Source organism: Zootoca vivipara, chromosome 5 (assembly GCF_965207765.1).
Source record: "Zootoca vivipara chromosome 5, rZooViv2.hap1.1, whole genome shotgun sequence".
Lineage (NCBI taxonomy): Eukaryota > Metazoa > Chordata > Lepidosauria > Squamata > Lacertidae > Zootoca > Zootoca vivipara.
In genome coordinates, this window is record NC_142588.1 from 8185132 (window position 1) to 8206659 (window position 21528).

The window sequence follows — 21528 nt, forward strand, 5'->3', positions numbered from 1 at the left end:
TACCTTTACCTTAGTGTCGTGCTAGCCAAGATGAGGAACTGGATTTCAAGAAAGCAGGGTCTCTTTTGCTCAATCTTAGTTCTTGGACTGACCATGGTGGGGAAAGGGGGGAAAGCACAGGGGAGAGGCTACATATTCATCCTCTGCCCATGTAATTTTCTGTATGTTTTACAGAAGAAACTGGCAACTACATCCTATGGGATGTTTAGCTGCTGTGTCACTAAATACTGGGCTCTTTTAGATGAAGCATAATCATTTCTCCCCAGGGTTTTGTTGGAGCATTAGCACAAAGCCAGAAGATTAACCTGAAAAATAGGTGCCAGGTGGAGCAGAATGAGATGATTCTCTGTTCACATTACACCTGCGGTGGATCAGATACTGCAGCTGTCACACTTCTGTGGGTGGCTTGAGTCCCAGTTCTAGGTGGTGTAAGCCACTGTCCAAAATAGTCACCAAGAAGGACAGGTTTGCAGCCGCAGGATAGCCCAGACTTACCAAAGTCAAGCACAGAGAATCAGGCTAGGTCCAAAATGTGACCCAGAAGCAGGATCAGGCAAAAGTCCAAGATCAGCACCTCAATGTCATATTCAGCATCTGGAAAGCTCGAGTGAGAGAGACCTTGTTAGCTTACAAGGTGGCCCCATACTCGTGGGCTGTGCAATAACTCTGGGTCGGTAGATGCATGGTGCTGTATGTTGCTTCGTGGTCTGCAGTTTGTGGCTCTTCTGGTGGCTCCAAGTGTTCTTCAGCAGATCTCAACTCAAAGAGCCTTTCAATGATATCCTCAGCACTGGTTCCAGGGGACCCTGTTGGCTGGTCAAGTCCTTGACCTGTGGAGTGTCTTGTTCATCCTCTGTGGATGCCGTATCTAGTACCAGCTGAGAGCTAGGCACAACAGCTACCTGGACAAACCCTTGTGTCATCCCCATGTACTGAAAGTACAGCTCAGTGCAACAAGAACTGGAAGCCTTCCATTGTTAGCAGCCACTATTGCAGGGGTAGGGAATCTTTGGCCTTCGAGGCCATTTCCCGCAAACCACACCCACCTGCCCCACACCTGTAGTTCAGTGTGACATAAAGTGTGGAACAAGTAGAGATGTGGCTGGTTTGCCTGCTCATGCAGCCAATCCCTGCAGAAATCAGAACTGAACTGATACTACATAGCTGCTACACATAGAATTGAATCCTGCTTTGTTTGGGTATGGGGGAGAGTTCCATATGGGGAACTATTTCACTCATCCAAGCCCTGAAGAAAGCAGGAATGGACATCCACTCCCATCCACCACCCCATGTGCATCAGCTAATGTGCAAGGGGTTCAATCCAGCTTGGTCAGTATCTCCCTCCCCATATGTCATGGGCTGGTTGGGTGCTGGGGAATGGTGGGAGGAACCAGCTGGGGAACCACCAAGGGAAGAAGGCACAGAGCCTGGGGGGTAGTGGTGGGATAACAATGAGTGACAAGAGGGAGAAGACTGGGAAGAGGAGGTGTTGAAAGCTGAAGAGGTAACAGGGCTTAGTGAGCTTGGAGAGTCTGTGGCAGAGAGCAGTCGAGAATCAGAGGCAGCAGCTGAAGCAGGCAAGTGGGAGGAGGGAGGTCAAGAGGCAGAGATGAGTCTGGCTGGTGAAGAGTCAGGGGTGTCTCCCCCTCCTGCTGTGATAAGTTCCCCCCCCCGGCTCCCAGAACCAGAAGAGGCATGAAAAGGGTGGAGGAAAGTTTGGCTTCGCTCAGGCATGGTCTCTGATTGCTTGGAAAAGGCCCTGAGGAGGCAGGGAATTTCAGTTTTGGCAACTGAATTTCATGGAGGAAGACCACTGGGAATGAGCTGCTCTGCTCATTAGGCATGACACTCAAGGATGTGGAGATTGTGGTTTTGCTAATAAGGAGTTAACTCCATCTTTGAACCGTGTGATTACTGACCGGCATGCTTCTGTGATGCTACATGTCAATTATCTGATGTTGTTATGATGACAGATGATTGAGAACTGGGTGGTCTTTTCCACTTGTCAAAGTTGTCTTGTGGGGTGGGGAAAGGTAAGATCTGGCCAACTGAACCAATAAGATGCCTCACCTCCATGCTATAGTGATGTTCCTATATTACAACAATCACATTAGCATATGCTAACAGCAGCAGGTGACAGTAAAAGGGCCAGGTGGTGCATAAGAATGAGTTCAAAATGTAGTAAGTCCAGTTGACTGATTAATTTTATGGATTATATTTCTGTGCTGCTTTTCATTCAAATGAATCCCAAAGCAGCTTACAAACAATAAATGACAGTAACATGAACATCATTTGTTGTTGTTGTTGTTGTTGTTTAGTCTTTTAGTCGTGTCCGACTCTTCGTGACCCCATGGACCAAAGCACGCCAGGCACTCCAGTCTTCCACTGCCTCCCGCAGTTTGGTCAGACTCATGTTGGTAGCTTTGAGAACACTGTCCAAGCATCTTGTCCTCTGTCGTCCCCCTCTCCTTGTGCCCTTAATCTTTCCCAGCATCAGGGTCTTTTCCAGGGAGTCTTCTCTTCTCATGAGGTGGTTCATCAATGTTAACCATTTTGATCAATTAAAACATATTGAAATGTCCACCGAAGTGTCTTAATTTCTTGTTCATTCAGCAGCCTCCTGCCCCACCAGTGGTCTATTGGTTATTTTTATGTATAGGGACCTTTCTTTCTGCATCTTTTGTTGTACTACATGAAAATGTGAAAATGTGGTCTGCACACATGGTTCATGAATGAAGCAGAGTTTCTGTGATGCAAATGTTAGTTCAAAAGCAATCTTATCTTTGTAGAAAGTCAACATGTTTGGTATTAAATAATAAAATAAATGTGACCCAGGGGGGCTTCTAAAACTTATTTAACTGCTTAATAAACATTATGCTCCAATATATATATAACTTTTCCATTTTGGGAAATTGTCCAGGCTAGTTGACGCTCTTTGGAATTTCCTTTTTTTTTCAATTTTACTTACTGTGTTAATAAAGATCACTGTGAACTCTGTTGTGGCCAAATGGTCTCCCAGGACATGGTTCAACAATTCTGCGAAGGCCCTGTGTGAATCTCCAGCCAGATAACTACTCCTTAGCTCAAAAATAACAAGGCCGAATCTAAACAATTGTTCGTGAAATCTCCTTCTGCCTGTCTGCCTCAATTGAGCAATAAAAAGTCTGTGCACATTCTGGAATGTGTGGAGTGGGAAAGCACTTAACCTTCAGGTTTAGCGGTGTTACTACATTATATTATTCTGTTCAAGTCACAGTCCAAAGACCATACATTCGAGGATTTTTCCTGAAGAATCATAAATCTGATTTGTACATGCTTGTGTACTGAATGGCAGCATGACCTCTGTAATTCTTGTACAGAAAATATATGTTGAGATCCCATGAGTTCTTGTTGACTGAGAAGAGGACAGATAGTGGGAGAGATTATAGGTCTTGCATTTTTAATTGAACTCCAAGCTACCGGTAGTTTCTGTTTTTAAGCAGCCAAATTTAAAGCAAGATCTGAATTTGTCAAGCAGCTTGAAGCAGTCTCTTGGGAGTTGGACATGCCTGACATATGGCTTCACAGAAACGTCTTTCCAAATCAGCATGTGTTGGAGGCGCTATCTCGCCCTCAGGATTGTGGGTGCTCACCGCCGCAACATGGACATGCGACATCACACGCTCATGCCTGCTTGCAGTGCGTGTGACACTGCACACACGACGTGCAGGTGTTTGCATGTGACGTCAGACACCTGCGTTGTGGTGATGGTGACTCCCCTTCCTCCTTTTATCCATAGTCAGAAGGGCAGCCTTTTCCATGGGCAGAAGAGCAGTGACCACCCTATATCTCAGCACATGCTCCACTTAGCCCACCTGGCCAATCTCTTGCTTTTGTTTCTAACCTGCTCTGCAAATTAAGAAGGGTGGCGCTGTGGTCTAAACCACAGAGCCTACAGCTTGCCAATCAGAAGGTCGGCGGTTTGAATCCCCGCGATGGGGTGAGCTCTTGTTGTTCGGTCCCAGCTCCTGCCCACCTAGCATTTCGAAAGCACATCAAAGTGCAAGTAGATCAATAGGTACCGCTGCGGCGGGAAGGTAAACAGCGTTTCCATGCGCTGCTCTGGTTTCACCAGAAGCGGCTTAGTCATGCTGGCCACATGACTCAGAAGCTGTCTGCGGACAAACGCCAGCTCCCTCGACCTATAGAGCGAGATGAGCACCACAACCCCAAAGTCATCCACAACTGGACCTGACGGTCAGGGGTACCTTTGCATTTTTATGTTTTGCAACATACTCCGTTCTCAAAACTATTCATAGTTAGATATTCTTGATATCGAATGAATTGCCATTTCATGGGCAAAATCTTGTTCTAGAGAGTAAGTGCTAACCTCTTCTTCCAAAGCCATTTGGTCTTTGTCCTCCAAACAAAAGCCCTTTCTCAGAGTTCTTTTATCTGTATGGAGAGAGGCAAGAATAATTCGTGATTGAAACAAAAAAAAATAGTTTGCTTTCTTTCTGCGCAGACCCAAATTGCGAGGCAATAACAGATTTTCTATAAAAGCGTTGCAACACGTTGTACTAGCTTCTAAAATTGTAAAAATATTGTTTCAAACGTGAACGTAAGAAATCACACATTAACATTCTTCTGGGGAGTAGAAATTGGTATGATTTCGATGACATGCTTACTATCTGCCACTAGCTTCCAGAGTACAGTTGGCATATTATAATAGACAAAACATTAATTAACTAACTAATTAAACTTGTACTGTAGCTTTTACCTTACAACTCCAGCATGGCTTTCAGTAACGAAGCAGAGAAGACAAATAATTAAAACTGCATAAAACAAAACCAACCAGCCGTCTGTAAAGTACCACTAATCAGCCCAACAACTTAATTACAAAGAACTGCAGAGAGAGAGAGAGCCTTTTAACTGGAGCCTGAAGTTTCTGCAGTGTTAGTGCAAGACACTCCTCAGAGCGGGTGTGTGTGTGTGTTATCTGCTCATGAATCACTGTATTTTGATGGTTATATCAGAAGCCTTCAATCTTTTTGCGCCTGCGGCACATTTTTAAATCTTCAGAAACTGCTGTGGGTATCACAAAACATTAGTTTCCCAGAAGAAAAACAAGTGGAGATGGCAAACAACAGGCAACACACTTACATCCTCCTTAAAAACAAATAAAAAATGGTTAATTTGTACTCTCAGACAGTAACACCCCACCGCACCGCACCCCACCAAACAAAAATAAAATATGAGAGGGAGGGGCAGGAGGTCAATCATTCCAATTAGACTTTTTTCTTGGTGATTTAAAAGATGACTTAATTAAAATCAACCCTCCCTGACAGTTATAAATGCTTTCTAAATTTATATCGTCACTAAGAAATGAGACTACTTGCTGAGGCAATGTAGGGGGAAGGGAGTGAAGGGGAAAGACAACTGTATATTTTTTAAGGTTTTAACAGGGTAGCAGTCAGAATTCCACCCCCACCCCCAATGGTATCTGATAAAAGAGCCTCTGCGCTGGGATCTAAACTGAAGATAACTCAGCTGCTCAGGGAGACAGGTGTACGATCCCCGATCTCTTTTTATATCCAAACAGAATGGGGATTCCAGTTGCTTGTAGTTCTAGGCAAGGGAATTACATCAGCACATTTATCTCTCTCTGTGTGTGATCCGAAGTATCCTGTATGTTCCTGCGTATAAGACTACTTTTTAACCCAGGAAAATCTTCTCAAAAGTTGGGGGTCGTCTTATACGCCGGGTCGTATTTCTTATATGGCAAGTATATCCCAAACTCTATATTTTAACTGGAAAAGTTGGAGGTCGTCTTATACGCCGGAATATGTTGTTGTTGTTTAGTCGTTTAGTCGTGTCCGACTCTCTGTGACCCCATGGACCATAGCACGCCGGAATATACGGGTACTTAAACAAATAAAAGTTATCATAACTGATTTATTCACTACAAATGCCCTTATGAATTCACATGGCTGTTGTTGTTAATTAAATTTATATACCGCCCTTTATCAAAAGATCTCAGGGTGGTGTACGACATTATAAACATGTTACAAAGCATCAATGATAAAAACATAGGCTGTCTGTCAGTATGCTTTTTACTAACAAATGGCAAATTCTTAGATAATCTGCTCTTTCCTTTTTAAATATGGTTTCTTCTTAACAATCTGATTGCGTTCCAATATTTCTGAATAGAAAGTGTCATTTGAAAATACTCAAACCATTCCAGATTCTTAGGATATCATTTGTTTCTTAATCTGGCATGATCAATTTTTTTTGCATTTTTAATAACATTTTGCACCTAAATAGATGACTTTTTTGTTTGACCTCTGATATTGAAATTTGTCTGCAGCTCAGCTAAAACTGATTCAGAGGGAGATATTTTATTGCGGCGCCATATTTTTCACCAATTGGGTACTAAAAATGGCTCCTCATTATTGTTCTGTACGTTTTCTCTCTATTTTTTTTTTAAAGCAGTGCAACTTGAAATTTGCTCTCAAGTGCACACGTTGTGCGTTCTTACATCCCTGAGTGGACAGAAAAGGCTGGTCAGCGGCTTTCAAACAAGACACGCTCCACCCGGTTCCCCTCCCAGACTAATATGCCTGAAAATATGTTATAAGACTTTGCTATCAAGCCATCACTCCAAGGAACAATGTTATTCAGTGAGCCTGGCTACCATGGGGATATTCCAGGACAATCTACTGCAGTACCACCTTATCCCTCATTTCTATCTCCTCCATCCTGTCCCCTTGCTGCCCCTCTGTATCTCTCCCCACCCCTTTGGTGCAGTTAGGAACTTCGTGTGGGGCTTTCCACACACATATCCTTCAAATCATTTCCTACTTTTTCACCATTGTGGGAGTTTTCTAGGAGGTTGCTTGCTCTCGGGTAATATCCACCACTGACTCTCAAGTCTGTGTGAACCAACAGGACATTTGCTCCTGTTCCCCCCCCCCCCTAGAATAGGTAATATTTCGAACTCTTCTGTCAGTACTTCTCTTCTGTTTCCCTGCATTCGCTGTCCTTTCTGCCTCCTGTCATTTGCATTTGAGTTTTCCTCTTTGCGCTTAGGCCTCGATTGTAGCTTATCAGTCTCCACTCCTTATATGGCTACTGAAATATTCCCTGCCAAACCTATCTCTTTATCCAGCTGTACGTTTTTTTTTGGTCTGGGAAGGGTGATGCATAAGAAATTAATGTATGCATTTTACTTTGGCACTTTTGCTGCCTGTGACCCTTTTTGGGGTTTTGCAGTAAACAAAAATTCTGCTGTCCCCAAATTGGGACTCCATCGATCTACTGCTATATTTTTTTCAGTGCTAATCAGAGTGCAGGGCAACACCCCTGTGGTAAGTTGCTGTTCAGGACCTGGGGTGTTGAAAGTCACATATCCACTGGTGATGTTTGTTTATATATGCACTGTGTATATAAAAAGGTAAAGGACCCCTGACAGTTAAGTCTAGCCACAAACGACACTGGGGGTTGCGCCGCTCATCTCACTTTACTGGCCGAGGGAGCTGACGTTTGTCTGCAGATATTTTTTCGGGTTATGTGGCCAGCATGATTAAGCTGCTTCTGGTGAAACCAGAGCAGTGCATGGAAACGGCGTTTACCTTCCCGCCGGAGCGGTACCTATTTATCTGCTTGCACTTTGATGTGCTTTCAAACTCCTAGGTGGGCAGGAGCTGGGACCGAGCAACGGGAGCTCACCCCGTCGCGGGGATTTGAACCGCCAACCTTCCGATCGGCAAGCCGAAGGCTCATATACTCAGCCTGAATAGCTCAGTTGGTAATGCTGATAACATGAAGGTTGCATGTTCATTTCCCATATGGGTCAGCTGCATTGCAATGGGTTGGACTAGATGATTCTCAGGGTCCCTTCCAACTCTACAATTCTATGATTCTATGTACAGTAATGCATAACCAAGGGCACATGTTTGAAACCCTAACTGGTACTGGAGTGAAAGCATCAGCTGTCTGAAGACACCTGCGTATGAGAGTGCAGAACGTATGAATTACTGGAAGACATCTCATTTTATTTTGTTTGGACATATTATTGGGAACATGTTGCTGTTAAAATTGCAAATGCCAAGAAAAACGCATTACAAAACTGAACTTCAAATCCTTTCAAGGGTGGTGGAGAGAGTTTAGCTGAGCATTCCAAAAGCTTTGGAATACAACATTGGGTTTGTGCTCAGTTTTTCCCTGTACTTGTTCCATGGTGTCCTAATATTTAGCATCACATAGCACAATGGACTTGCTTCATAACCATCCGGTTGAGTATTAGATTCTTGCTTCTCTTCAATGAGAGAAAATTCATTTATTCAGAAAAGGCAAGTGGGAGAGTACACCTAGGGCTGTATCACCTTAGGGCGCAAGTTGGGAAAATTATTTATTTGAACGTTCTCACACACCAGCATCTCTTTGCATGCAGAAATGCTAGTATGTTAGGCACAAGGTTAGAATGTATCGTTTTAACGGCCAACTCTGTCACTAATTTTGGTTCTCAGATTTGTCATTTATAACTTTGCCCAGCTGTTTGCTGCATGTTATTAATTAAATTGCTTTATTATTACATTTGTATTCCACTTTTCTTCCAGGTTTTTTAAATAAACATCTAGAAAATGTTTACAAATTGATTTTATCATCATTTTTTTTAAAAAAAATTTAAATAAAAAAATTCCTTCCAGCAGCACCTTAAAGACCAACTAAGTTTTTATTTTGGTATGAGCTTTCTTGTGCATGCACACTTCTTCAGATAAAAACTTAGTTGGTCTTTAAGGTGCTGCTGGAAGGAATTTTTTTATTTTGCTTCGACTACGTCAGACCAACATGGCTACCTACCTGTAACTAAAAATTTAAAGTTTACCACAAATTCAACAGAGAAATGGGAGGGGGCACAGAGAGAAGAGAGTGGTGGGAGAGGAATTTTACAATTTATCAAGATGTGAGTACTGGAACCTCATGTTTCACATGTTATACAATCCACTGGCACCTCATGTTTCACACACCCCAAAAGACTACTGTTATTCAATCCATATAAAGTGTTGTATTCTTTGACAGTGTCTTAAACTTTCATCAAGAAAATTAAACATGTGACCTTTTCTTTCTTTCTTCCCTTGCTTAGGCCCACCCAGAATTTCCGATAAAGTGATCCATCGGCAATCTGTGAGATTAGGAAGAACCATCAAGCTCCTTTGCCCCGTGGAAGGTGACCCCCCACCTCTTACTATGTGGATGAAAGATGGAAGAACCATCCACAGTGGTTGGACGCGGTTCAGGGTCCTCCAACAGGGGCTGAAGATCAAAGAAGTGGAAAGCGAGGATGCAGGAACATACATCTGCAAAGCCACCAACGGTTTTGGTAGCATGAATGTGAACTACACCCTGATTGTGATTGGTGAGTACCAAGAGTGCTCTTCGGAGATGTGAGCCTTTGACGGCTGCAGATGTGCTCTGTAAATAATCTACCAGCCACTAGTTAAACTAGTCTGTCTCAATATTTACAAGCATTTGCGGTGCTGCATGTCTCTTGTGTTGCAGCCAGCAGCTTCAAGATAAGATTAGTCAGCCTTGTGCCAAAGGTTGCAAACAGACAGGAGTGATGCAATAATAGCTGATCATAGCGAGTTCCACACAGGAAGGGTTGAGTGATAAGGGGAGGTCACACTAGCCTTTGTGGTTGCTGCTGGAACATAATTGTTCTCAAAACAACCCTTTCTTCACACCCGTGTTTCACCTTGGGTAGCAAGGCAGTGTGCTACCGTTATCATCAAGAATAGCAGCAGGTGCCATAAATCATAGAGTCGTAGAATTGTAGAGTTGGAAAGGGACCACAAGGTCCTGAAATGCAGGAATCTTTTGCCCAATGTCGGGCTTGAACCCATGAGTCTCATGCTCTACCAACTGAGCTATATCTATCTTCTATCTTATCTTATCTTCTCTGAAACCGCTTGACCATTTGTGTTCAAATTTGCCCACAATGTCACATGGGGATATGCGAGTGTTTGCATGAACTTAGATTGGACAGATGTCATACCCGTGACAGGCAAAAACCTGAATTTGTCTAAAAAAAACATAGCGCCCTCCAGTGGACGTCAAAGGAAGATGACCTCACGCGCCTGAGGAAACAGAGAGAGGGGTGCAGTTATGTCATATGCCTGTCCTGGGAAACGGGGACCCTGACTAGGCCACAGCAACGCGTGGCTGGGTACAACTAGTAATATAAAGTTTTACTGGTGGCTTAAAAATACGGGGTGGGGAGAATCTATTCTGCCTGTGCATTTCACCATAATATTCTGAATGAATGGTCTACAGCCACAAAGGAGAACACAGAGTGGCAGGTTTTAAAAAACCCAATTAAAGACTAGCCCTGCCCCCAAATTAATTCGGGACCAGATCCAGGTTAGGTTACCTGGAATCAGATTGGGGTGGGGAACTGTTCATCAAGCTAAATAAAGCCTCCTTTGTAGTATTTTCTTTTTCTCCTCATCTTTGCAAAATAACTTTTCTCTTTATAACCTGCCTTTCTTCTGGAAAACAGATTTTTTTAAACTTCTGTTTCAGAAATCATCTCCTTGGGGAGAGCATAGGTTTGGTCATCCAAATTAATAAAGGAGAGAGCTAATCAAACTTATCAAAGCTTGCTTAATTTACTCCCTAGCATGCCATGCACAGTGATGCCAGTTTGTAGATTATGATGATTTATAAAATTCATCTGAAAACGGCACCTAATACCATGTAAGTGGAGACTGATGGGTTTAGGTATTGATATACTTGCTAAAAGGTAATTTGCTTCTGCCTGAGCTAAAAATAGCATCTCTTCAGTGTTCCAGAACGTGTTTCTCATTTGTACAATAGCTACCACTCACTTGGATAGTTTCTGTTTGAAAATACTATTCCTCCTGGTGCCTCATATTTGTGGCTCACTAATGCTGTTTCTATTTAAACTCTGTTTATATTTTCTGTCAGGGGCTCCAAGCGAGCACAAGGGGTGACTGTCTGGCTCTTTCAAAAGTTTCACTCGACTCCACATTTAAAGTACATGTGGCAAAGGCTGGGTGTTAGGGAAAATGCTCTTTTTTGAAAGCTACTCATTTTGTGTGAAGTTCTGGGATATTATATATATATATATATATATATATATATATATATATATATATATGCGCTGTGAGAACCAGAACCAACCCCTATTTCAGAAACCCAAGGATTCTGTAGAACAGATGGGAAATAAGTCCATTTCTTTTGGATCTCAGGATACAGATATGTTTCTAGCGCCATATTTTTCGCTCCATAAGACGCACCTGACCATAGGACGCACCTAATTTTTTAGAGGAGAAAAACAAGGAAAAAATATTTTGCTTTCTTGAATTGTCCTAGGCATAGCAGCCAACTCCTAGAGGCCTAGGTGCCTTTGCCCCCCCCCTTAAATATTTGAGGAAGTCGTTCCCCCTCTCCATGTTGATGGGCATTGTCATTCATATACCGGTAGTGTGCATACACTTTGTCTTGAGATCAGTTGCAGAGGTTCTCAACCTGTGGGCTCCCCAGATGATTTTGGACTACAACTCCCATCATCCCTCAACTCCCATCATCCCTGAGCTCTGGCCTTGCTAGCTAGGGGCGATGGGAGTTGTAGTTCAACAACATCTGGGGACCCAACAGGTTGAGAGAGGCTGATACGGTATGTGAGGTAGGGCTTACCTGCCCCCCATTATTTTATTCAAATTGGAAGAGGGAGGGAGGGAAGGAAGGGGTGAGAGAGAAAGGGAGGGAGGGAAGAGAGAGAAGGAAGGAAGGAAGGAAGGAAGGAAGGAAGGAAGGAAGGAAGGAAGGAAGCTGGGAGGAGGGGCGGAAGGAGCTCCCTTCCGTCTCTCCTCTCACTTCGCTCACTGTCACGGAAGCAGTCCGAGAGCCGGTTTCCCGCTGCACGCGGCTCTGGCTCTGCCATTCGCTCCATTGGACGCAGAGACTTTTCCCCTTCCTTTTTGGGAGGGAAAACGTACGTCTTATGGAGCGAAAAATACGATACATCTCTTATATTCTCAACAAAACACCCATCCTCCCAAGTGAGGTGCAGAAGGAACTTGTGACAAGTTCTCTCATCCAACTTCCTCCAGGCTTTTTAAAACACCTGAATATTTCTAACGTTTCTAACTAAATTAGCCTTTTCATGAGAACTGGTAATGCTTATATTCCATTCTTCTGTTTTTACCTAGTTTCTGCTGCCATCTGATCTCAGGGCCTTACAATCCAAGGATACTTTTCTTCTTTACCTCTGCAAAAAAAAAACCAAAACCAAGCAAACCTGCAAGCTAAACCAAAAACCAGTCTGAAGTAGAATGTACAGTTTCCTCCCATAGCTGAGCTTAAAAGGTTTTGTGGCTTACCACAAAGGTTTTGGATGCTAATTACAGCAAAGAGACAGCTTTTAATCCAAATTCACATTCCAATGATTAAGTACAAGAGTTACTTATCTGTTAGAGCAGTGGTTCCCAATTAGCTATATACAGCGGGGGCCCTGTTTTTAAAAAGCCAAGTCATGGGCCCCCTATTTTTGAAAATTTGTGATACCTTTGTTGTAGTTTTTGGTATGTGAATGGTGCCCAGGACCCCCTACATGGATTCCTTAGGGTCCATGGACCCCCAATTGGCAACCACTGCTAGAGAGTCATCTGTAGTCCTGAAAAACAATGGTGCTGTATATTTTGTACAGCTTCTGCATAAAAATCTTTGCACGTAGCCCTTCTCTTCAGCTGCCACTGAATGCCCTTTTCTTATTCTTCTTATTTTTTTACCACTGGTCATTCAGCAACTAAATATAAGTATTAAAAGTAAGCTGAGGCCCTAATACGTAGCTCTTTAATCACTTAAAAATGAAGAGCCCATGCAGGTAAAAGGTAAAGGGACCACTGACTGTTAGGTCCAGTTGCGGACGACTCTGGGGTTGCAGGACTCGCCTTGCTTTATTGGCCAAGGGAGCTGGCGGACAGCTTCCGGGTCATGTGGCCAGCATGACTAAGCTGCTTCTGGTGAACCAGAGCAGTGCATGGAAACGCCGTTTACCTTCCCGCCAGAGCGCTACCTATTTATCTACTTGCACTTTGTCGTGCTTTCGAACTGCTAGGTTGGCAGGAGCTGGGACAGAGCAATGGGAGCTCACCCCGTCGCGGGGATTCGAACCGCAATCAGGGTTTAACCCACAGCGCCACCCGCGTCCCATGCAGGTTATATCTTACAAAAGTAGTTTCTATACAGAGAATGTAACCATTTTTAGGAGCCTGAAGGAATTTTGCTTCTTTCTGCAATAATATGTTAAGTGATGCTTGAGGGTTTAGTTTTTTTTAAAGTTATTGTCTGCAGGTTGCAAAAGTGCCTTCCTTCACTCCACGCATTGCCTTACCCTAAGTCATCCACAGGGCATGTGCCATTCTTAAGAGCCACAGTTTGTGAATTCATGTGTCTTTCATCTGCAGACTGCAGTTGAGGATATCATCCACAAAAGCACCTGTTTAAATACTGCTGTTTATTAGAGCTCTTATTTTACCAAAAATGTAGCTCTTGAAGGCAATAGTACAATTTTTACTGTACACAGCATTACCTTCTGTCACAGGGTCTCTGGTGGCTACTCTAGAGTAACGACGCCAAGACGTTGCCTTTTCATGCTTTTATTATGTGCAGACTATTTACAGTGCGGCAGCTATACAATATACATGTTCTCAGTCTGGGTCAGTACCCCGGAATGGGGATTCCCGTGTTTTCCTCCAACAAAGTAGTCTTGGGATCCCCAATCTCCTCCCCCTCTTCTTCACGCGCAACTCCGGAACTGGAGGGATGGGTCTCCTAGCCGTGCTTTCCGACCTCCCTCTTTCCCTTTCCCTTCCTTCCTCTCCTGGTCGGTGCAGGGGCTCTGTGACCCTGTCAGACCCCTGCCCTCTGCTTCCTGTTTCTCCGCTGGAATCATCTCCCTCCCCACTCCCGCTGGTGCTTGGAGAGGAACTCGTTGTCACGATGGGAGGGGGTAGTCTATAGTTCCTGTCCCTCACACCTTCAAAATAGCCTTTTCTCACTGAACTGAAGAAGTGTGCATATCTGAAGAAGTGTGCATGCACACGAAAGCTCATACCAATGACAAACTTAGTTGGTCTCTAAGGTGCTGCTGGAAGGATTTTTTTTTATTTTGTTTCGACTACGCCAGAGCAACATGGCTACCTACCTGTAACTAGATCGCTGAACTGGTTATTGCTTGATTGTATTTTACAAGTTCTACGAAGTACAATCTTTGATACTTTGGCATATATATTAAAATTTGTAATAAGAGTCTATTTTTAAAACATAAGATTCAACATATATACCCACAGAGAGATACTTTGGCTGCCATTTTTTGTTTATTCAGTATGTTTCTTGACATAGAGCCCAAAATGTCTTATTTGTGCAGAAAAGATGGTCTGTATGACAGGTCTCTGGTGATCTCATTAATTGGTATCTCAAAACATCATTTTTAGCATTAAAAAGCTGAAGAAGCACATGGAATGAGAAATGTAGGTGGCATCTGACATCTCTTTTTACACTGTTGGCTTCTTAACAAACATTTATCTGCATGCATTTGCTTCAGTTTTGGCCCTTGCTATTTGTCCAGGACCAATGAAACAAAATTTTTGAGACTTCAGAACAAATTAAAAAGCAAACAGAAAAAGGTAAGAATGAAACTCTCTGATACTGATCAATGAATATACCTTTAGTAGAGTGAAACAGCTGGCTTCAGGTGCTATGAAAGAGCAACATTTTGATGGCTATTTATTTTATTGTTCTTGTATTTTAATTGCCAGGGGTGGTAGGGAGATGCATGTAGGATTTTCTGCTGCAGGTTCCAAAATAACCTGACTGGCTTTGGGTACATTTTGGGGGTGGGGGTGGGGGGGAGCATTTGCTGCTTTTATCTTAGTCAGGAAAAGTTCTTGGTTTGGCCTTGGATCAGCATTATCTCTGTTTGAGAGGGAAGCAACATATATCTATTATAAAGAATTGCTGACTTTTCTTGTGGTAGCAGACCATCTTTTTTCACCCAGCATTGGACGAAGCTAAGTCTACACTTTCTAAGAGGATTGGCGTCAACAGTTATTGCAAGTGGCACTGAAGGAACAGTTAACAAAACATACATGGGTAAACGGAGGGTAGATGGACAGCTTTTGTGACATATGGGCCAGCCTTGTTCAATATGCTAGAGTTGCAGAGCATGGCATATATACCTGGTGCATATGGATCTTTGTAGAAGGACATTCTGGGATGACAAGTCTTTTACTTTTGAGGAGCTATGGAAATACATAATTCTACTTATCGGGGTTGCTTTCTTTGAATGTTTTGGCAGCAGTTCTGTGTTGAAATTCCTCCTGGTGGTTGTAAATAGTTGACTTTGTGTACATGAAAAAGAATAAAACTACAGTTTTAACAAAAATCGCAGAGCTGCTACTTCATTTCTAATGCATTGGCCACATTCAGACTATTATATTGCAGCTTAATAAAGCAAGGTTTGAACAAACCTCATGCTCCTTCATTCTTCCCAACACTCAAGCCAGAATATTATCATTTCCTGTTATGTCTGAATGAACTGAGAATCTTTGGTTAACAGCTTCTGAACAAGCCAGCATATTAAGCCAACTTTAAATCATGGCTTCATATCCTAGCTTGTTTGGAAGACATTGACTCTAGTTTCCTAGTTCGGACATAATAGGTAACTGTAGTTCATGTTACCAAGGCACTTGTTTCAGATGGCAATCTACATACGCCCTCAAACGATGTGTCTGTTTTGGCTTTCGTCTAGGAAATGAACATGGTGGCATTGCAAAGCTATAGTGGTTTAGGCCAAACTTCCTCCCATAGCAGTAGCCATGAACCATCTTGTCTTGATTAGTCCCTGTGACTTTTGCCATGTCTGTGGCAAGCTGATGGCTCTGTTGAACTATTGACTTTGGGGAACGAAACAAAAAGGGCTTCCTCTAGCAAGCATCTTCCACACATAATTCAATCAACTCTAAAATTTCCGTATTCTGGGAAATTTCACCACCCTTTTCCACTACGGACTCTTCAGTCACCTGGCCATGAGTTCTGGTTGTTCAGAGACCCTTTCATGACCTCCCTGCACTTCTGTGGCAGGAAAATTTTATGTCATTTTATGTCACTTTCTCATCCAGTTCTGTCAATGGGTTCACTTGTTGAGTAGTTAGACCTAATGCCCATCAGGACTCTCTTTCCTGTAACTGAAAGCTTCTAGGTCACCGCTTTGTTCAGTCCTCCAAACTCCCCTTCCCAAGCCCAATCGCGCTCTGATTCCTGCAGAGGGGGGGGGACTTCTGCTTCAGTCCAGCTAGAACCCTCACCCATACCTCTTCTTCCCATCACCCTGACTCCCAGCTGTGTTTGTTGTTTTACTTCAGATTAGTCAAGACAAGACCCTTGCAGGAAGTGTTCCCAAAGTAAAGTAAGTAAAGTAAAGATGTTTATTCGGCTTTACGCCCATCATAAAACACAACACAACAAAACAAATCAAATAAAAACCGCGGACTTGTACAAACCACAGATAATATAACACAATTCACAGCTCACAAGGACAAATATTAACAATTCAAAAAACATATCTTGAAGGTTTAAGATTAAGATTAAAAATTAAGGCGCTAAACTAAAATCAATATCTGATGTCATTTAAAAAAATTCTTATAACTATAAATAATCAGCTAACATTCCATTCCGTCTCTTGTACGAGAGGACGGCTGTTAGGAATTTAGCAACCTGTAGAGCAGGGGTCAGCAAACTTTTTCAGCAGGGGGCCGGTCCACTGTCCCTCAGACCTTGTGGGGGGCCGGACTATATTTTGGAGGGGGGAAAAATGAACGAATTCCTATGCCCCACAAATAACCCAGAGATGCATTTTAAATAAAAACACACATTCTACTCATGTAAAAACACCAGGCAGGCACCACAAATAACCCAGAGATGCATTTTAAATAAAAGGACACATTCTACTCATGTAAAAACATGCTGATTCCCAGACCGTCTGCGGGCCTGATTTAGAAGGCGATTGGGCCGCATCCGGCCCCCGGGCCTTAGTTTGGGGACCCCTGCTGTAGAGTAATATAAGGGTCCACATCTTGAAGAACCAGGGCTAGCTGAAGGTCAACTGGATTGTCAGCCATAGGCTGGATTATGGAGTTTAGTATACTAGCACGAGCCGAACTGTACATAGGGCAGATAAAAGTTCCCAAAGAAAAACCTTTTTTTCTATTTTTGGAAATGTGAAGTGGAGATTCCACCCTTAAAGAAAAATGGTGAGGGCACATGAAAGTATTCTCCATCTGTCTGCAAAGGGCCCACCACCTGTTTCTTTAGTTGCTGCCAGAAACTCCTGACTCAGGCGCAGTTGTGCACCCATAGTTCATGGTAAAGCTCAAGAGACTGATTCTGTTCAATTATACTTTCCTCAGGACGGGTACTTAACAATGTTTTTATCCATCTTCCTACCTCTACCTTTCTCATGCCATTCCAAACCCTGGTGTGTTTAGGCTAGCACTGGAAATACAGTGGTGCCTCGCTTAACGAATGCCCTGCTTAACGAAATTTCCGCCTAACGAAATGATTTTTCGAGCGGAGGTTGCCTCGCTAGACAAATTCGTTTTATGAAAAATTCGTCTAGTGAAACGCGGTTTCCCATAGGAATGCATTGAAATTCAATTAATGCATTCCTATGGGCAAACAAAAATCCAAAAAAAATTCAATGCATTCCTATGGGATTCGCTAGACGAATTTTTCATTATAAGAAAAGACCCGTGGAACGAATTAAATTTGTCTAGCGAGCAACCACAGTATGTCTCATTCCTAGCAACTGCCAACTAGCACATCCACTACAGATATTCGTATTAGTATTCGTATCTGCCTCCCCACAGCACCGAGATCCCTGCTGCCTTGCCCCGCATGCTCTTTGTAACTGACAATTATGCGTGGCTTTGGGAAGTCAGGCCAGCAATGCCCACACTGACTGCTACTGCCTGTCTTCACTCGCTGATACCCCCCAATATTAGTAACTAGGTTCAAGATTAGCTCAAGGTAGTATGGTTGCCTGGGTTGGAATGTCCACATGATGACTTTCCACCCATTAATAAAGATGGTGCACAACACACTGGGAAATTATAGGGAGCCCCCTTGGTTTTTATTCCATCCATTGGTGAAATCGGGTATAATGGAAACCCATTGAAAAAACCTGCAAGCACCCCGCTCTGCCCCCATTCTGCCCTTTTTAGTGACGTTTCAGCGACGTCCTTGTGATGTTTCCAGGTCACTTTCTGGGTTCAACGCGGTTGAACACACGTATTGACAGGACACTGCCTGTAATGGGAGCTGCCCTAGTGTATAGTGGTTTTCTTGTGTACCGCCCATTCATTTAAATGGGACTTGTGTCAGAGGGTGTCCTTTTGGATAATGCCCAGTGGGATCAAACCTGTCTTCTCCCATTCTTGTCATCCTTCATGGGATCCAGCATCTGTTACCTGTTACAGGCAGCTCACCTTGTAGAGATGTATTTAAAAGAGAATAAGTGGAACTCGTAGGAGCAGGACTTGATTCCTTTAGTGTAAGTGGAGATCAAATGTGGCCAGTGGCGATGTCAACTTTCACTGCCTGTCCCAATGTTCAATTAATAGTTACGGTATGTTCTTCTTTCCCCTTCTTTTCTTTAACGAGATTCCCCCCCCCCCAAAAGAAAAATAGTTTTCTTGGTTTCATTTGATTTTCTACCATGTTCAACCGTTGAGTTTATCAACATGCCATGTACTGGCCAACAAAAGACCCTCAGTTTAGAAGCAGACTTCTCCTCCCTTCTCCTCCTCCTCGCCCCATGAAGTTGTAACATAGGAGTTAAGTTCAGAAGGTGACAACACCTGTTTGCAATTTAAAGGAAATGAAAAGATACTTTTTCCATGGCTATAAGCATGAAATTCATACACATACGTATGCATATACAGTTTCACCAGCGTACTCCATCCTGTGGTACACAAATGCAAACCAGAATTACTGCCAGTGTCAATTAAAACCCTTGAAGACATCTGGATATGTTTAACCCACAATTCTTTGCAGATGATTTGGAGTGTGTGTGGCGACTGCTGTTACATCTATGCAACTATCAGGCCTGCATATTTTAATAATTACATTTATTATTAATAGTATTATTTTGAAGGTAAGCAATGCAACGTGTCAACTGGTCTGGCATTTGATCTGGCCCATAAATGGCTTCCTTTTCATTAAACATAAAGGTACCCTTGGCCGTTAGGTCCAGTTGCGAACGACTCTGGGGTTGTGGCGCTCATCTCGCCGAGGGAGCCGGTGTTCAGCTTCCGGGTCATGTGGCCAGCATGACTAAGCCGCTCTGTCAAACCAGAGCAGCACACAGAAATGCCATTTACCTTCCCGCCGGAGTGGTACCTTTGATGTGCTTTCGAACTGCTAAGTTGGCAGGAGCAGGGACTGAGCAACGGGAACTCACCCCATCACAGGGATTCGAACCGCCGACCTTCTGATTGGCAAGCCCTAGGCTCTGTGGTTTAGACCACAGTGCCACCCGCGTCCCTTCCTTTTCATTAGGTTGTTGTTGTTGTTTAGTCGTTTAGTCGTGTCCGACTCTTCGTGACCCCATGGACCATAGCACGCCAGGCACTCCTGCCTTCCACTGCCTCCCGCAGTTTGGTCAAACTCATGTTCGTAGCTTCGAGAACACTGTCCAACCATCTCGTCCTCTGTCGTCCCCTTCTCCTAGTGCCCTCAATCTTTCCCAACATCAGGGACTTTTCCAAGGATTCTTCTCTTCTCATGAGGTGGCCAAAGTATTGGAGCCTCAGCTTCAGGATCTGTCCTTCCAGTGAGCACTCAGGGCTGATTTCCTTCAGAATGGATAGGTTTGATCTTCTTGCAGTCCATGGGACTCTCAAGAGTCTCCTCCAGCACCATAATTCAAAAGCATCCATTCTTCGGCGATCAGCCTTCTTTATGGTCCAGCTCTCACTTCCATACATCACTACTGGGAAAACCATAGCTTTAACTATACGGACCTTTGTCGGCAAGGTGATGTCTCTGCTTTTTAAGATGCTGTCTAGGTTTGTCATTGCTTTTCTCCCAAGAAGCAGGCGTCTTTTAATTTCGTGACTGCTGTCACCATCTGCAGTGATCAAGGAGCCCAAGAAAGTAAAATCTCTCAGTGCCTCCATTTCTTCCCCTGCTATTTGCCAGGAGGTGATGGGACCAGTGGCCATGATCTTGGTTTTTTTGATGTTGAGCTTCAGACCATATTTTGCGCTCTCCTCTTTCACCCTCATTAAAAGGTTCTTTAATTCCTCCTCACTTTCATTAGGTGAGAGGAATCAAATCAACTGCAGGAGGGGGAACGGTTTGGAAACCTGTGGCCCCTCCCATCATCACTAGCCAGCATGGCCAATGGTCACTTGTAGTGAAGCCACGGGTTCCCCACTCTCTTCTAGGCCACACTCTTTTCTGTTGTGTCCATCTCTTTTCTGTGATGCAAAAGACACTGTCCCTCAACAATATGGGCTTTCAATTTCAGAAGATTTCTGGGCCCTCTCAGAAAAGCTTTTATCAAAGAGAGCAAGTGATAGCTTTTAGTGATGCAGAAACATCAGTATTCATGGTGCTTTAACAAACTTCTTACCCTTAGGAAATTACCGGTACTGTACCATTTTGGGTGGGGTGGGGTGGAAAGGAAGACAAGGGTGAAAGAGATGACCTTTTTAACCTGCCAGCAACAGATTTTTTGACGTGATCACCCCGAATTTACTGCATTCATTAGCATCTGCCCAGCTCCAGTGACGCTGCGATTGCAGCTTTCTGTTTGTTGTCAGCTTCGCTGCTTGTAAGGTATCCTACAACTGTGGTTTTGTTGCACACAACAAGGAGGTTGAGATGTCAAGATGTTAAAAGCATGGGGGCATCATCTGCCAAACTGCCTCCACCCATAAGGTGTCAGCTTCAGTTGTTTCAATTCCTCAGAGCAGCAGCTGCTCCCAACCCTCTAACCAAGCAAAATAAATAAAAAAAGTAAGCAGATGTGCACTAAGAAATGTCCCACCATTTTACATCTTCCAAGATAAGCCTGGAGTGTTTAAGAGGGTGCATTTTTAAGTCGGTAGGCTGGAAGAACAGAAATCAATCCTGTTAGAAAATTACATTGGCCAACATTTTCTTTTGTGAGAAAGCCTCCATCTTCCCCCTAGTTTCACTGCTGTGATTTAGTGTTCCTGTACAATAAGAAGACAAACAGTGAAAACAATGTGATTGTTTTGAACAGTTAACTAAATGGCTGGCAGTTCCTTAATAAAACCAAATCCAGTAAGATAAGCCAGTGCTTTTCCATCCCAGAAGACCCACAACTAGAGTCTCTTCCCTGCTTTCTTTTAGCTTTTTTCTCAAATACATGTTCCCTCTTCATGGAAAATTAGAAGCTCAAAGCAAGTTGTGCGAGGGGAAAAGATGGAAAAT

General features: G+C 43.4%; 1 protein-coding gene across 5 annotated transcripts in view; it reads left to right on the forward strand.

Annotated features, from left to right (window-relative positions):
* The window catches only part of FGFRL1 (fibroblast growth factor receptor like 1), a 160498-nt gene that overhangs the window by 71940 nt on the left and 67030 nt on the right, over window positions 1–21528 (forward strand). For all 5 annotated transcript variants that reach the window (XM_035138360.3, XM_088669996.1, XM_035138357.3 and 2 more), the window contains exon 3: window positions 9125–9397. In XM_035138360.3, the coding sequence (XP_034994251.3) occupies window positions 9125–9397 (273 nt within the window). The remainder of the gene's footprint in view (window positions 1–9124; window positions 9398–21528) is intronic.